The sequence below is a fragment of the Hermetia illucens genome, chromosome 3, assembly GCF_905115235.1.
Source record: "Hermetia illucens chromosome 3, iHerIll2.2.curated.20191125, whole genome shotgun sequence".
Taxonomy (NCBI): Eukaryota; Metazoa; Arthropoda; class Insecta; order Diptera; family Stratiomyidae; genus Hermetia; species Hermetia illucens.
Window position 1 is genome coordinate 11,299,719 of NC_051851.1, and position 17,637 is coordinate 11,317,355.

A 17,637-nucleotide genomic window follows, 5' to 3' on the forward strand; every position below is an offset into this window, starting at 1 on the left:
TTGCACTACCTAGCAGCCTGCAAATGCATTCAAGATTACGGCGGCCCATAAGGGACCATGCCATAGGCTCCGCATACCCTACAATTCGCATTGCTGAAGCTGCGAAGAAGGAAGGGAAACCCTCATGCACTTTCTCTGCGATTGCCCAGCTCTAGCTAGAGTCAGGATACGGACACTGGGTAAACCCTTCTTTGGGGACCTCAGTGAGGTTCCTAACTGCAGGGGGGGGGGAGAGCTGCCTTCTTTCGTGAATACTACGGGCTGGCTCTGAAAACCCGAGCCGACTAAACTCTGCCTCCCTGCTCTCATAGCAGCAGTCACAGCCTTAGGGGTTTGTGGCATCAAAACGGCGCACCACAGGGCTCCTTGGAGTGGCCACTGATACCTACCTACCTACCTAACGTCACATTCTAGATTAATTATGGTAAACTTTTTCTCACCCACAAACGGAACGGTCAAATTGTATCTATCTTGAACGGTAACCCAGCTAGGAGAGAAGATAGCCACTTAGTTAGATATCTAACTGTGGTCTCAGCCCACTTGAGACGTTCTCATATAAACGAGAGCTTATCGCGGATGGATTTGCGATAAGGTTTTGTGTCTGCATTGCACACAAATGTGGATGTATCTTCTTTCACAGATACTTTTGTTGTTGTTCCAGCTTAGCGCTAAGCTTAATTCACATAAGCCCATGTATCGTGGACGCACAAAACGGGAACGCCATATATCCGAGGTTTTCAGTAGTCTACCGCCGTTATCTGCGATAACAGCACGCCAAATAGATACTGGAGGAACTTAGTTTTGTTGTAACGATACAAGTGGGTGTTCGAAAGGTTGATTCAATATCGGACGCGTTGCGAATGCGATTCCCACACTGCCGGAGGTGCATTGTTTCCAGTTGAGTTTTCCCAAGTTCCGATGTTTTGAAAACTTGTTGATCAATGGAATAATAAGCAATTGAGTGGTTGTTTCAAGTGCGGGTGGTTACCGAGCTGGTTTCACGATGGGTTCGGTGGAGGTTCTTTTATTAACGGTGTCGGTGCTGACAGTGCTCCAGTTCCCTCCCGGCAATTGCGAGATGATGCGTACTTTTTCCTTGGCTAAGGGATGGACTGTACAAAGTGAAAGTGGATGTAAGTAGAGTCACTTCTTGGAGGAAGAATAGATGAACCATCTGAGTCAATGATCTGTGAGTCGTGCCATTGAATTAGATGAACCTTGGATTGTGCTAGAGACACCATAAAATGAATGGGAACGCTGATGTATGGGCATTGTCTTCTTGAATAAAGAAAGTGACTGGTTGTCTGGAGAAAGATTTATCTGCTCGGATTTCTCCCTAGGGCTTTTGTGATGAAATTTATTTATAATTTCATTAGATCAGTATAATGACATTGACCCTGGAGGTCGACCCTTCTCTAATTATTTTTTTTGTATGCTCCTACCTGTCTCCCTGAAGGACATCTCCGTAAACATTCTACCTGCAGGCATAACACTTGGTGTGTAGTATAGAATGTGAATTCGCAGGTAGATCTCACTGTATAAGATATTCAAATAATTTGAAGATATTCCTGACAATCCTTCAGAAGGGTGGACTTTGATTAGATTTTTTTTTCATGTAAATATTTCCTCAGTTTAAGTATTTTTACAGTTTATCTTAAAGCATCCGCATAGCTTCTAAGGAAGTAATACTTTTATTTAAGATACATTGACGATTCCGTAGCCTACATAGCAACAAAATTTACGAGCGATACCATGACCGTCAGGTTATGGATCAAATCCTGCTCAATAGGTTACGGTGGACGGGTCACTTAATCCGTATGGATGAGGATGATCCAGCCCGGAAAGTCTATAAGGGCAATATCTATGGTAGGAAAAGAAGACGAGGCAGACCCTGCTTAAGATGGAGCGATGGCGTAGGTCAGGACGCCAGAAAGCTTTTAGGGATATCGAATTGGTAGACCTCGGCGCAAAACCGGAAGCCTGGAGTTCCTTATTAAGGCAGGCCTAGACCGGATACCGATTGTTGCGCCGTTGATGATGATGATGAAGATACATCATACAATACAATCATCTTTTAAAGTAATAAAAAGGGGAACGTTCCCCTTGGGTACAGTGTTTTTTCCAGATCTCATAATAGATACTTTAACAAAATTAAGGTGATCGCGTAATTTCAAGTGAGGCCCTCATAATTTTCACCCTACGATCTAAATACTTAGATATAACATTAAATAACTTATATAGTATCTATAAATAAATCAAAAGTATCGATTGTCCCACGCTGCGGTTTTTGAGGTTGTTTACATCGCCTCAAAATGGAAAAAGATAGTAGAAAGCGCCGCAACCAAACCCAAGTTTGGTGTGATTGAAATGTTGAAAGTGCGACTTTTATAAAATTTTATGGATTCAAACCATTCCGATAGTGGCAGTTTTCAAAATTATGAAATTTCAACTGTAGAAGAAATAAGAAAATTTACACTACTCTCTCAAAAAGATACTTTCCTATAGTAAGAGTTTGTTTGCATTAATCTGTTCTGCTCCAGTGGCATATTATTATTATTCTGTTAAGGGGAAGTGGCATTACGTCCTTAAAGAAGCATTGTGCCTCTTTTGTTGATTATAGTGTACCTATTAATCATAGTATCCCAAGGAAGTCTATCTTCTTTTTCTTCAGCCTTTGTCCCGTTCACAAGCGGGGTCGGCTCGTCGTGATCGGTTTCGCCATTTGGCTCTATCGAATGCCTGATCTATGTGCAATCTCGAGGCTCTTAAATCCCCATCCAGCGTATCAAGCCACCATTGTTTAGGCCTGCCTTTTGGTCGTTTACCATCGATTTCGATGTTCAGACCAATTTTGGCAAGTGAATTCCCATTAGCCCGAATTGCGTGACCATACCATCGAAGACGCCTCTCTCGCAACTTTTCCACGATCGGTGCAACTCCATAACGATCGCGGATATCCTCATTTCGGATGTGATCTAAACGTGTCACGCTACTAGTCCAACGTAACATCTTCGTCTCCATTACCGCAAGACGCCGTTCATTGTCTTTTATAGTTGGCCAACACTCAGGACCATAGAAAGCAACAGGACCGACGACATTACGATAAATTTTCGATTTGAGACGTTCGTTGATGCGTCGATCACAAAGAACACCAGTTGTAGAACGCCACTTCATCCAGGTTGCGTTAATGCGTGAAGCAATTTCATAACGCAGTTCTCCATTGGCTGATAGCATTGATCCGAGGTATTTAAATCGCTCAGTTCTGGGCAGATCACTGCCGCTGACAGTGATTGTGCCTGTTTCATGGGGATCGGTCGTCAAAAATTCAGTTTTGTTTAGATTCAATCTGAGATCGTGTTGCATGAGGCGATCATTCCATTTTTGGACAAGTTGCTCGAGATCATTTTTGCTATTAGATGGTAGGTAAACATCATCTGCATAAAGCAGTATATAGGGCGCTGGACGTTGGATATCCCGTGTGACGGTGTCTATAACAAGAACAAAGAGGAATGGTGAGAGGGCGCTTCCTTGATGAACACCAACAGAGGCACGAATCGGTTTTGAACACCCGCCATATTTCGAACTTTACTTTTCGGATCGTGGTAGAGCAATTGAACCCAGCGCACGAGTTCTTCTGGTACTAAGTGTTGTCGTAGAGCATACCAGATGAGTTCGTGAAGCACACGGTGAAACGCTTTCTCTAGATCCAGAAATGCAATGTAAAGAGGGCGATGTTTCTCACGGTGTTTCTCCATGAGTAAACGCGCAGCGTGTATTGCGTGAGTAGTTCCGCAGTTCTTGACAAATCCGGCTTGATTCACGGTTATTTCAACGATTTTGCGAATACGGTTGTCAAGAATGCGTTGGAAAATCTTCATGGTTTGGGAAAGTAACCGGGACGGACGGTAATTTGAACATTCTGCTGGACTACCTTTCTTTTTCCATATTGGAACAGTGGTACTTGTATAACCCGATTAAAGAATTCACTGAGCCCTAGTGTTGGGTCCCAGCTCTTCGCTTTCCAGAGCTCAGATGCGATGTCGTCAGGTCCTGTTGCTTTCCCCGACTTCATTCGTTTTATTGCCTCCTCGAATTCAGTTGCGCTCCCAGTTAAGCCCTTTGTTGTTTAACGTAGGTACCTGTCGTGGAGACTTAATCCTACGGTTCTCTTCAGACACGGATCGATTTTGTGACCACAATCAAAGCCCCGCTGAGACAAGCAACAACGGTACCAGTCTATACCAAGTGCATGGCTTAGCATTCATACTGGTGGATGCAAGAATTACCTAAATCTCTACCGAACTAAGGAATACGGCACCCGTGTTGAAACGCAACACCACGCCGAGGCCCGAAGATCTCTTCTCGCTTGAGCATAACCACAACAACCATGAAACTCCCACTAGGGGGCCAACCGCAAACAAGCGAGCTGTACTCACATACAACGGGAGTTCACCCGAAGTATGAGAGTCCAAGAGCTATCTCGGTTCCCATGGTACCAGTATACCCCTGATAAGGTTTCGTACCCAAATTTGCCACTTCAGATGAGTCCCCGTGCAGACTCGGGTCTGATCGCCCTGATTAGGCCTTTGGAGCATTCGTCTACTTCATCACGGCTGGCAAGCCAAAGTGAGTACAGCGTCTCCCGGTGCCACCACTATGGAGGTTCTCCTCGGCCACTTGATTTTGGTTTGGCCGATAGGGTTGCCGCCCCGTCTTCCTCACGCCAACTCTGAGTACCGGTATTGCGCTGACAGGTGGAACTGGTCCAAATGTCGGTAATGATTGTGGAAGTGGAGGATGAGCAAATTTTTCAGTTGAAATCTGCTCGAAGTATTCTCGCCATCTATCCGTTGCGGCTCAACAGTTGGTTAGCAAAGTACCGTTCTTGTCATTAACACAACAGAAGTGTTCGATATCCTATGGCTTTTAGCAAGTCGATACAGATCTCTCTCGCCATCCCGAGTGTCCAGTTTATCGTAAAATTTTTGAAATGTTTCGCTCGGGTGACAGCGACCGCTTTCTTTGCTTCACGGTTGGCATTCTTATAAATTTGCCAATTAACAGGCGTTTTATCGTCGAGAAATTTGTGGTAGAGGCGTTTCTTTTCACGGACCTTCATTTCAACATCATCATTCCAAAGCCAAGTATCTCGGTTGATGTACCGCTTACCCGGCTTGCTGACCCCGAGGGGTGCAGAGGCTGCTTTGTGGATCGTGTCTTTCATTTGGTCCTATGATTCTTCCACATTGGTAATGGTCGGCAATCGTATGACTGAGATCGTTTTTTCTTTCTTCTCACCAAATCGCCACGATTTAATGCGTCGCGGGCCAGTGCGTTCCTCACGCTGTTTTATCGGTGGCTTAATTCGTAGAACGGCAATCAACGGCTGATGTTGAGGTGCGATGGTCTCATAGGGAACAACTTTGCAATCAGGGACAGTGGTAAAATGTTGGCGTCTTATGAGAATATAGTCGATTTGCGTTTTACTGTTCCCACTATAAAATGTAGGAAGATGAGACAACCGTTTGGTGAACCATGTATTCATAAGTACAATGTCATGGGTGTCCGCAAAATCGATTATACGCTCGCCACCCTCATTGCGCGCTCCGAACCCCTTTCCTTCATGGCACCTGTTACCGTCTGCCTTTTCACCCACATGACCATTAAGGTCGCCGGCAATAATAATATAGTCGTCAGCAGGTACGTGACAAGTCTTTTCATCGAGAAGTTGCCAGAAGGCATCTTTCTCGGCATCAGCTCGACCTGTTTGTGGTGCGTACGTTGTGAAAAAGTGAATAGTGCGATCAGCTGATATAATGGTGAGCTTCATCAGCCGATCATCAAATCGTTCGACTTCTTTAATGGCATCACGGAAACCCTCTGAGATGGCAATGCCAACACCATATTGAGTGTGTGGGTTACCAAAATAGAGAAGTTTGTAGCCATTTTTACCGCGTTCGCGTTCAATGTCGCAGCTTTTGGCACCAGACCATCGGATTTCTTGCAGAGCGCAGATATCAATGCGCCTTTTTCGAAGGGCTCTTGCGAGTTCCTCCGTCTTTCCAGTTAGGATACCAAGATTTAGCGTGCAGACACGTATTTGTTTTGTTCGTTGTGTTCGGACAAGCGTGCTTACGTCCTGACGCCGTCCATGCGTCAAGAACCCTTGCCCATTTCTCGACAGAACCGGGGCCCGTCCTGCCGCGTCGACTGAGGTGGACGCCCTAGCATTTCTCCGAGGCTTGTGACTCAATCCGATCATCATGTTTGTAACGACATTCTATGCATTTTCTTTGTTGACCTGTCGCGGGGTCTGCACCAAGAGAGATCAGGTAGAATTTAGCATAGTAGAATAACTCCAACTATACTCTATTTATCTCTTTCCCTGATCTCAGCATTTTATTTTTGTTTTACTGAGGATAGTACTGGGTACGTTGCCTCAAACCCTCCTCCTTTACCTGGGCTTGGGACTAGCATACTATGTTAATAGCATGGTGGAGTGGTGGTCAGCATTGCGCTTGCCCGAGATTATTGTCCTGATTTGACTCAGGCACTCATTCGCAGCTGGGTCGACTGGTATCCGACGTCAAATTACGATACAAATTTCACTGCCATCAGCGAGATTTGGACCGCTACCTTCCGTTCGACAGCCTTGCCCTCTAACCACTCAGCTATCCGGACACTTCGAATCCTTATTATTCTCTTTATTTCACAGTTGTTCTTAACGTCGAATCTTGTTATTTTTTTGATCCGATATAGAGGATTCTTTCGAAACCCTACAGTTCGTGACTAGCCCTTTGATATGAGTATTTTCTAAAAGGACTATATACAGAAGGAGCAAATCAAGTTTTAAGGCGGCACTGTGAATATATGGGTTAGGTATGAGTGGATTCTGCGCATGATTTTGATATATTGGTATGTCGGTGAAGCCTCGATGGTTTTCTTGTGTATGAAACAGAAGAACGGCGTACATGTGCGATGCTTTTCGTTTACCATACAAATTCAAGTAATTTGCCGGAAGATGAATCTCCTGTATGTAATCTTCTTGCCCTAAGGTTCTGGCAGGTCGCGAAACTGCCCCGGTACATCCTGGGTTTTTGAGCTAGTACTTTTTCAATGTTATCTTGAAATTTTCCCTTATAGATACTGCATATCCAGTTTTGCACCGTGGAGAAGAATCTGCACACTCTCTGCCTCTGGAGAATGTTCTCAGATTCGCTAAAGCCTGCGAATGCCGTAGGCGGGACATTGAATAGGCGATTTACGGGGATAGTACAATGGGCCTAACAATGGCCTGAGTGTATGGAGCTGCGGCTCCCCGAGTAAACTAAACTAAACTCCACCCAATGTGTCCTCCGTCCTCTGCAGAAATTCGTCCCTTTTTCCCGACGTCATAGTTAACCTGAATAGTTAATTTTTCCACATCTCTAATCACGATCTAGATCATTATTTTCTGGCGATACTTCATTCGAAATACATACATATTTCACCAAAAATGCAAGAGTCAATAAAAAAAGCGTTTAGATATTACTTGTTATTACTCTTATCAATTTCCGATAACATCGGCCGAATTTTAATACACTCATATGATGTTATACGAAATATCTATTTATTTGGATACTTCGACGATGATAGAAAATAAGTTTCAATTAAAGTGGGCGGAATTCCTTATTAACGCAGGGAGAGGCCAAGTTCATTTGTATTTGAGTACATGCGAAATCGTCCTCTAATTCACATTCAAATATAGAAAGCTCGTTGAGATACTTCATATTAAAGATAATCTATGTGAAATTGAACTAAATTTGTCACTGATTCAGATACAATTTTCAAATGAAAGCCAAAACATAGAACCCACTGTTAAGGTTCTGCTTCAGGCATAGAAAGAGGGAAAGATATCAGCCGGAAGTGGTTGCAATGGGCATATCGATTATGGGTCGAGAATGGATACAGTCGTTATCAGCTATTATTGGGTGCCAATGTTGGCTGAATGACATATTCGATCAGTTTAATTGGTCGTGAATTGATCCAGGCTAATGATAGAGCTTAAGTTGCGTTTGAGAAAGAAGCGCTCGGGGAGTTTCATAACTTCTTAATGGGGTTGGGTGGAAAAAAACTGGCATAGGGATCTCAAAAAAAAGACCATATTCAATCTTTCTCGATCCCTGTCATATTTGATCGATGGTGGCTTATAATAAAAGAGAGAGAGTTTGCTCGCATTATTTACGGCTTCGATGGATTGAAAAGATAAATTTCTAATTCGTGTGCCGAATATTTCAATTTACTTTCATCTATTCTTGTTGGCAACTGATTTTTTACCCTTAATTGAGTAATCAATCAAATTTTAATCAGTTGACTTATTGAAAACGCAAATATTTCCACAAAAAAAAAGATCTCTGTTCATGCCGGATTTAACGTACCTCTAGCGCCAAGTCCCATGCAGTCAGGTTCGGGTGTTCCTACCTGCCTAAAAACCAGAAGGACTTTGGTGGAGGGCTGAAATACCCTATGTGACACCGGGACGCCCAATAAGGAGGAAGCCTTACCAAGGGGCGCCACTGACAGTGCGGGGACGGCAATTCCAGTACCCTGCAGTGTTCCTGTTTCGGAAAAAAGCCCAGTCAGAATTGCTAGTCCTGAGCAGGTAGATTCGGACACGAACCGAAGAGAAATGCAGTCGACCGACCTAACTAGAATCGAAGAAGAAAGGCTTATCAGGAAATGCGCGGCAGTGGTGAACCGTATGCGGGCGACAACGTTCCTCCAGAGGAACGACAACAAAGGCGTCAAAAACCGGGTGAAGGAACTGGAGGAACTACTGGACCGCATCTCCTTCTAGAGGCAAACGTGGAGAGCAGCGGAAAACGCGTGGAAAGTAGAAATGCTAGCGTCAAACGGATCGCAGATAGCCCACTGCAAAGCGAACTGGGGTAAAAACGGAAAGAGGACGAGGTGTCTGAAGGAGACTTTATCAAAGTAAAACAAGCTGGGAAACCGGAAGCTTGACGCTTCAGGTATAAAAGGTTTTGTGTTTCTCTATGTGAGGAGCATAACGTAGTTCTCCATTGGCTTATAGCATTGACCCGAGATATTGAAATCGCCATTGCCAGAACTGAGCGATTTAAATATCTCGAAGGGGCAGGTTGCTGCCATTGCCAGAACTCAGCGATTTAAATATCTCGAGTCAATGCTATCAGCCAATGGAGAACTGAAATTGTTTCACGCATTAATGCAACCTGGATGAAGTGGCATTCCACAACTGGTGTTCTTTGTAATCGACGTATCAGCGCACGTCCCAAATCTAACATTTACTGCAATGTCGTCCGTCTGCCGCTCTCTATAGTTCTGAGTATTGACCGACTATAAAGGACAATGAACGGCGTCTTGCGGTAATGGGGATGAAGATGTCGCATTGAACTGGTGGCGTGACATGTTTTGATTACGTCTGAAATGAGAATATCCGCGATCGATATGGGTTTCCATCGATCGTCAAAAAACTGCAAGAGAGGCGTTTTCGATGGTGTGGTCACGTAATTCACGCTAACGAGAATTCAACAACCAGTATTGGTCAGAACATCGAAAGCAATAGTAAGCAACCAAAAAAATGGTGACTTGATACGCTGGATGGGAATTTAAAGGTCTCGAGATTACATCCTGATCAGGTATTTGATAAAATAATACATCGTTCAATAAGTCCCGGGACTAACTATGAAAACAACATTTTATCGGCAAAATTCTTTATTATTCATCAACATAATCTCCTTCAAGGGTTATACAATCATTCCAACGCTTCTCTAACTTTTCAATGCCATGTTTGTAGAACGATTTGTCTTTTGACTCAAAATGAGCCTCAGTAGCAGCGATCACCTCCTCATTTGAGCTAAATCTTTTTCCCTGGAGTATCTTTTTGAGATCCGCAAAGAGCCAGCAGTCGCTGGGGGCCAGATCCGGCGAGTACGGAGGATGAGAAAGCAATTGGATTGACTCGTGGCACGGTGCGTTGTCTTAATGAAAGATGACTTTCTTCTTCTTCATGTGCGAGCGTTTTTTCGCTATTTAGGCCTTCAAACGATCCAATAACACAATGTAGTAGTCGCTATTGATGGTTTTTCCGTCTTCGAGGTAGTCAATGAAAATTATACCATTCGCATCCCAGAATAAGGAAGCCACCACTTTGGTGGCCGACTGTTGTGTTTTTGGACGCTTCGGGCGGCTTTCGCCGGTCGTACGCCATTCAGCTGACTGTCGACTTCACTCCGGAGTGAAATGGTGAATCCATGTTTCGTCCACTGTCACATATCGACGCCAAAAATCCTGTTTATTGCGAGTAAACAGTGCCAAACAGCTCTCCGAATCATTGATACGTTGTTGCTTTTGTTCTATTGTGAGCAAACGCGGCAGCCATTTGGAAAAAAAACCTTTTTCATAGCCAATTTTTGGTGCAAAGTAGTAAATGCACTACCAGTTGATATGTTCACCATCTTAGCTATCTCGCGCACTTTCATTTTGCGGTCACCCATCACGATTTTCAATACTTGTTTGGTGTTTTCGGGATTTACTCCCTCATTTGGCCGACCCGAACGTTCCGCATCATTTGTATCAGCACGGCCGCGTTTCAAGTCAGCATACCACCGACAAATGGTTGTTTTCGACGGAGTAGAGTCCGGATAACGTTTTTCAAGCCGTTGCTGAGCTTGAACAGTGTTTTTTCCCCATTAGACAACAATGTTTTATCAACGCACGAAACTCGTTTTGGTCCATTTCTTCACGATTGCAAAGGTAGCGTCAGTTTAACCACTATAGCTTTCTTGGTTATGTTTCGAATTACATCAAATTTTGACACATCTTATCTGAAGGTTGGTACTTCTGAACCTTGGTATATAAATGGCATTATTAGGGCCATCTCTACGCTAGTCCCGGAACTTATTGAACGATGTGTTAAAATGATGAAACCGATCACCACGAGTCGACCCCGCTTGTGAACTGAAGGCCGAAGAAAAAGAAAAAGACGTGAGGAGCGACGAGTGCACGACAGCTCCGCGTAATATAGCTAACAATTCCATTTCCCTCTATTTTCTAGAAAGCGTTTACTCATGTACTCACTTTAAGGGCGTACATTTTGACTCCTTACTCACGCACTTTGCAATTAATGCCAAAACTAATATCAGTTTCGGAAAGTACAAATCCTTTGAGCTTTCATTTGATACCCTACACGACTATATCCGGTGAAAAAATTTTTTGAATCCCCCCTTTGGATGTATGGGGAGCCCCCCTTTAAACTATATCTAAATTTATGCCACTCGCTATATGCGTGGGATTTCATAGTTCCCATCTGTCCACCGAATTTCGTTCGGATCGGTTTAGCCGTTTTGGAGAAAAGTGCGTGTGGCAGACAGACAGACAGACATTGAATCGATTTTAATAAGGTTTTGTTTTACACAAAACCTTAAAAAGAAGGCGAAGAAGATTCAAAAAATAACAACTGGCTACGCTACCAGAGATCCATTTGTCCAAAGCCAAGGAGACCACAAACCAAAAACCAATAAGAGAAAAGACGAGGAAACCAAGAACAACCTATACCGTCGGCTCATTAAGTCATTTGCGGAGGTATTTAGTGAAATCCGTTACAGGACGAAACCCAAAGACAACGGAACAGAAGTGTCTTCCATACGGAAAAGGAAGGGTGGCGAAGTCCTCGCTAAACTGGACCCGAAAACGACTATCAACACTACGTTCTGCGAAGCGGTCAAGGGGTTACTGGGAGAGAAGGCTCTTGTTTCTAGTATAGAATCGATGTGTTCTCTAGAAATCCGAGATCTTGACTGCCTCACAGAAAAGATCGAAGTGAAGAAGGCCATAAAGCGTACATGTCCAGAGGTAATCCATGCTCGGGTAGGTATCACCTCTGTAAATGCTCGAGGCCAAAAACTCACAGCGGTGGAAGTCCCCGAGCAATATGCGGGCAAACTGCTTAGCGGCGGGAATATCAAAATTGGATGGGTAGTATCCAGGATACGAATGCGAATAATCCTTATCAATTGCTACAGATATCTGGACTATGGACACACGTCAACAACTTCCAAGGGATCCGACAGGAGGACAGCATGCCGGAGATGCGGTCAGATAGGTCACCAGCGAAAATTACGTTCTCTGCAGGGATTGTTGCGCGTTTGGTGAGAGCGTCGCACAGACTGCGGGCTCGGGACGGTCTCAAAACTTTAGGGCGGGACTTGAAAGGGCTAGGCCGCGAATAGCATGATCCACATTCTACAAATTAATATGAACCGGAGTGCAACCGCTCACCAGCTGCTAGCGCAGTTCACTGTGGAGGTAAAGGCTGCTCTGCCAGTCAGCGAGGAATACTAAAACAGAGATCCGGCTTCATGGCATTCCGACTTATCGGATACCGCTGGCATCTGGGTTTGAGACCACGTTCGACTTCGTGTTCTCGCCCGAGGCCGAGGGAATGACTTTGTCTGGACTCGGTATTTAGGGATAACGTTTTTAAGTTTTCCTGACGCCGAACTAGACAATGGCGGACTTTAGGCGTCGGCTTGATGCTCTGGAGGACGGAGAGGCAAATCTTGGTAGGCGGCGGTTTTAATGCGAGGCAAACGGATCCTGGAAATGGCGGCGAGAACCAGGCTCGTAGTTTTAAACACCGGATCCACGCCAATGTTTAGGTGCCCAGGCTGCGAAGAAAGCATCCCGGGCATCACTTTTGCTTCGGAGTCTCTGGCACCATCGGTGGACGAGTCCTGGAAGACTTCTCGGCAAGTGATCACCAGTATTTCGCGTTCAAAGTAGTAGGCACTATTTGCCGGCGTGCACCAACTCCTCCTGCGTATGGATTGCCACAAGGGTTAACATCGAGAAGTTCGTCGAAGTTCTTGGAATAGGTAGAGTCGCGCTGGAAAGCGCTTCGAGGGGTGGTAGCGTTGCAGCTGGCACTGTTGCAAACTCAGTGATGAACCTGATAACAACAGCATGTGAGGTTTCCACCCTCCGGAGGGATCCAGCTGTGACAAGCCTTCTATGTACTGGTGGACGGCAGAAATTATCGACTTACCGAGGGAGTCTTATAAGCTCCGCCGTTTGGCACAACGTTTACACGCCAGCGAGGAGGCATGCACCATAAAGACAGAGTATAGATTAGCTAAAAGTAGATTCCGAAGCGCGATAAATAAAACCAAGACTCCCGGTTGGCAGAACCTGGTCAAAGAGGTGAATGAGGAGCCGTGGGGATTTAGCTATAAGCTTGTCACTCGAAAAATTAGGACTCGGCCAAAGCCCTGTATACTAAGTACCGACCAAATGGACCGCACTGTACGGGCATTATCCCTCAGACACCCCGTACGGGTTGATATAAATAGCGCGGAAAGCGTTGAGGATTGCCCCCTTTTCACAATGAGAGAGCTCAAAGAAGCGGTTATCACCATGAAAAACAAGAAGGCGCCAGGTGCTGATGATATCCTGGCAGAAGTTTACAAACTGGTGTTCCGCCAACGGCCAGACTTGCTGCACGGCGCGTCCAACGCTTTCTTGAAGGAGGACACTTTCTTTTGTCGCTCGAAGGTAGTGAGACTCACACTGATCAGCAAAGGATAAGGAGACCCGGAGCTACCGTCTGCATGCCGACCGCCGCGGGAAAGTGCTCGAAAAGCTCATCAAGAGTAGACCCCCTGAAGCGATCTGCGGTGCCAATGACTTATCCCCAAGGCAATTTAGATTCAGAGCAGAGACATTCACGGTGGATGCTGTTATGGAGGTCATGAATGCGGTTCATCGAGCCGAGGCACACAGCCGCCAATTTCAACGGATAGTGATTTTCATAACGCTTGATGTCAGAAATACCTTCAATTCCGTAAGATGGACAGATATGCTAGGCACATTGCACGTACCAAGCTGTCTCCTGCCGATATTGAGGGGTTCTCTGAGCAGCTTTATGGAGTAACAGGGGAGCTTTCTCCAGACAACATTGTCAGAGAGATGCTGAAGAGCGCTGGCAGCTGAAATCGTAGTGCGCATTATGTTCGGGCTCTTCTTATTGCGAAGAAAATTGAAGTCGACCGGCGGAGGTACCGGTTGGCAAGGGCAACAACTATCTTCTTCACCTCCCCTCCTGTTGTTGAAAGGAATTCCCTGACTTGAAGTCTCCCAAAGCCGGTATAGCGGGTGGGCTAGCCCGAAGTAATGTGTCAAACGGTTCCAAACTAGTTCTCTGATGAACGTTTGAAGAATGAAATCACGGAAAAACGTTCCCATTTGAAGAAAAAGAAGAAGCTGTTTCATCATGACATCGCACCGTCTCACAAATCAATGAAAACGATGCCAAAATTGCATGAATTGAGCTTCGAATTGCTTCCGCATCCACTGTATTCTCCAGATCTGGCCCCAGCGACTTTTTCCTGTTCTCAGACTTCAACAGAATGTTTAATAATAATAATAATCGTTGGCACAACAATCCATATTGGATCAGGGCCTTGAAGTGTGTTAGAGCACTACATTCAAGACCGTAACGGTACACTACAGTAGACTGTAGGAGACGATGTGGTCAGCATTGCGCTCGCCCGAGATTATTACCCTGATTTGACTCAGGTACTCATTCACAGCTGAGTCGACTGGTATCCGACGTCAAATCACGATACAAATCCCTCTGCCACCAGCGAGATTTGAACCGCGACCTTCCGTACGACAGCCTTGTGCTCTAACCACTCAGCTATCCGGACAACAGAATGTTTGCTGGAAAGAAATTGTATGACCGCTATAATCATTGTATCGCCTTCGAAGGCAACTATGTTGAATAATAAAATCAATTTTTTTCAAAAAATCATTCTTTCAAAATGTTAGCCTACGAACTTTTCAGCCCACCTGATACGGTAGCGAAATCGTTGTGAATTGCAGCAGCTTCTGTTTCCCTGATCAACGTAATGGTGGAACTTATTTTTTGTTACGGCGTACACCACAATACTCTTCCTGTCCTTTCCTATGGTAATAGAGCTTCAGTGTGTCACTGTTACTATCACCGTCTTTCGATCCGCCTTCACATTTCTACAAGCACCCAGGCAAGAAGACTATTCAATTAAATTCGTCTTGTAACACATTCTTAGAAATTTTATGGAGACAGAAAAGTCTTGCACTCTTTCAACCGTGCCGGGAGTTACGCGAGGCCAATTCCACGCATAAGGGCTGCTATTAGTGCCATGTATATGATGCAGTGCATTGGTGTGCGCTCACGTGGTTGCGAGCACATTGCTGCGAATTATTGCGAGCACGTGGCAATATCTGTCATAACAATAGATATTGCACAGCTGTTTATGGTTTCCCGCATCCAAGCGGGAACCAGAGGCAGAACTTCCTTAAAAATGCATTTCGAATTAATGGTAATGGATTTTAATAGAGTCACTAAGCGAATGATGCTTCAAAATTCTTCTATGGGAAGTTGGATGGAAGCATTCTCAGCAATTCTCCTAACAAGCGAGGAGGAAATAAGTGGATACGTCCAAGATCAGCTTTTCAGATGCAACTGTTTCCTACTAGGATAAGATGAAGAAACACACACAAAAAAACCATCTAAGCAACATCGACACACCAATACCACTTACCTACCTCGCCCCTACCCTGAAGGTGCACAATGAGATTCCGTCCCTTTTGCCGCTGAAGTTGCTCCTCCTGTCTATAGTCTTCTTGCATCCAGGTCTTGGGACGTCCTTTTGGGATGTGGCCGACAACTTGACTCGCGCCAAAGGGAAAGGCGCTCTTGATGGCTGTCAAGTTCTTATCAACATTTTCGGGGGGTTGTTTAGAATTTGGACTGGATCAGTCCGAGAACCAGAGTAGAAAAGCAGAGGGACGAAAAAGGGAGAGGCTTACTGTTTAGACCTCCATCATCCTTCTGTTCCACTGAAATTCTCGCTCAAGTTGAAGAAAGCAAAACCATCGAGAAAACCATAAGCCGTTTGCGATTTTCCAAGGTCATGGCCGTGAGGTCAGCCCTTATCCGAGGCTCCTTTAATATTCCAGTAGCAATAAAGTCTGTATGTTTTTACCCCAGTTCAATGGACAAACATATTAGAGGCCCGAATATGCTGAGAAAGCATTCTCGCTAGCTGTAAACGACTCGCTAATCACTTAATCCAACAAATACAATTAATTTTGAAGAAAAACTACATTATCTCAGCTAACACTTTAATTTACTGATCCACAGCTTATACATTTACCGAAGTCCAGCTTCCAAATGGAGTATATACCCTGGTTGGAAATGACACGATCGATAAAGATCTTCTGTTCTCGTACAACGACGTAAACATGAGAAGCGTAGGATTAGAGGATTGGATTTGGAGTACGGAGTTTGATAGTAAGCTATCGCCTTGTATTGTCCTTTTCGTTGGAATTTTCATTGTCTTTATTTTTCAGCTCCTGATTCACATATGTCTCGAGGATTCGTAAATTTAACTTTTCTAGGTATCGATACAATATCAACGATCAAATTGAATGGCGAAGTACTCGCTGAAACAAATAACATGTTTATTCGTTATTCCTATAATATTAAGGATCTGTTGAAGACGTCGGTAAGTATCGAGTTCCGCGTTATATTACAAGTCGGGAAACCGAAAGTTGAGCTCTTCAGTTGATGTTCTGCACCAGAGCGATAATTTGGACCTATTATAGCTTTGTTAGTAATAGTGCGATTTCCACCAAACTTGGCAATATCATGTCTCATACTACGGCACATATTACTACGGAATTTTATGATTGTAGAATAAACTCGACTCAATTCTCTTGACCAGATATCGGTGTGAAGAGTAATTCGAGCCCCAGCTACCGTATAGTGTTAGCTTCTCGATTTTTTTTCAGAATTTTCTGTTGGGTAGTTTCTAAGAATGGTGCCTTTAAATAAATGCTCATTCTGCAGCCCCTACACTGCGCCTCTTCTAACTAATGTGGAAATACCGGTTTTAGAAAGTACTAATCGAGACCTTTCCTTTGATACCCCACATGACTATGGTGGGTAGGTATCAGTGGCCGCTCCGAGGAGCCCAATTAGCGCTTTGGTGCGCCGTTTTGATGCCACAAACTCTTAAGACCGTGACTGTTGTTATAGGAACAGGGAAGCAGAGTCCAGCTGGCTCGGATCTTCAGAGCCAGCCCGTAGCATTCACGAAGGAAAGCAGCCCTCCGACCCTGCAGCTAGAAATCTCACTGAAGTCCCCAAAGAATGGTTTACCCAGTGTCCGCAGCCTGACTCGAGTCAGAGCTGGGCAATCGCAGAGAAAGTGCATGAGGGTTTCCCTTCCTTCTCCGCAGCTTCGGCAATGCGAGTTGTAGGGTAAGCCGAGTCTAGCGGCATGGTCCCCTATTGGCCAGTGCCCCGTGCAGACCGCCGTAATCTTGAATGTATTTGCACGCGTCTGGCACAGGAGCTCTCGTGATCGGGCTAAGTTATAAGCGGGCCAAATTCTCCTTGACTTGGCACAGCTTGTAAGCCTTCGCCATCTCAGGCCCGCGGCTGCTAGGTAGTGCGAGTAGACTCGGCCCCCGACAGCCGCCAGCAGAACACCGACTGTATTCCCCGAGGGACTGCCAAGAGCAGAGCCTGGCCTGGCCAATCCGTCAGCCCGCTCATTCCCCTCTATGTTC

At 44.9% G+C, this 17,637-nt stretch overlaps 1 protein-coding gene across 1 annotated transcript in view; it reads left to right on the top strand.

Moving 5' to 3' along the window:
* The first annotated feature begins 694 nt into the window (after positions 1-694).
* The window catches only part of LOC119652394 (beta-mannosidase), a 44,069-nt gene continuing 27,126 nt past the window's right edge, over positions 695-17,637 (top strand). Inside the window, exons 1-3 of the mRNA XM_038056501.1 lie at positions 695-1,133; positions 16,205-16,354; positions 16,414-16,568. Of these exons, the coding sequence (XP_037912429.1) occupies positions 1,004-1,133; positions 16,205-16,354; positions 16,414-16,568 (435 nt within the window). The 5' untranslated portion in view covers positions 695-1,003. The remainder of the gene's footprint in view (positions 1,134-16,204; positions 16,355-16,413; positions 16,569-17,637) is intronic.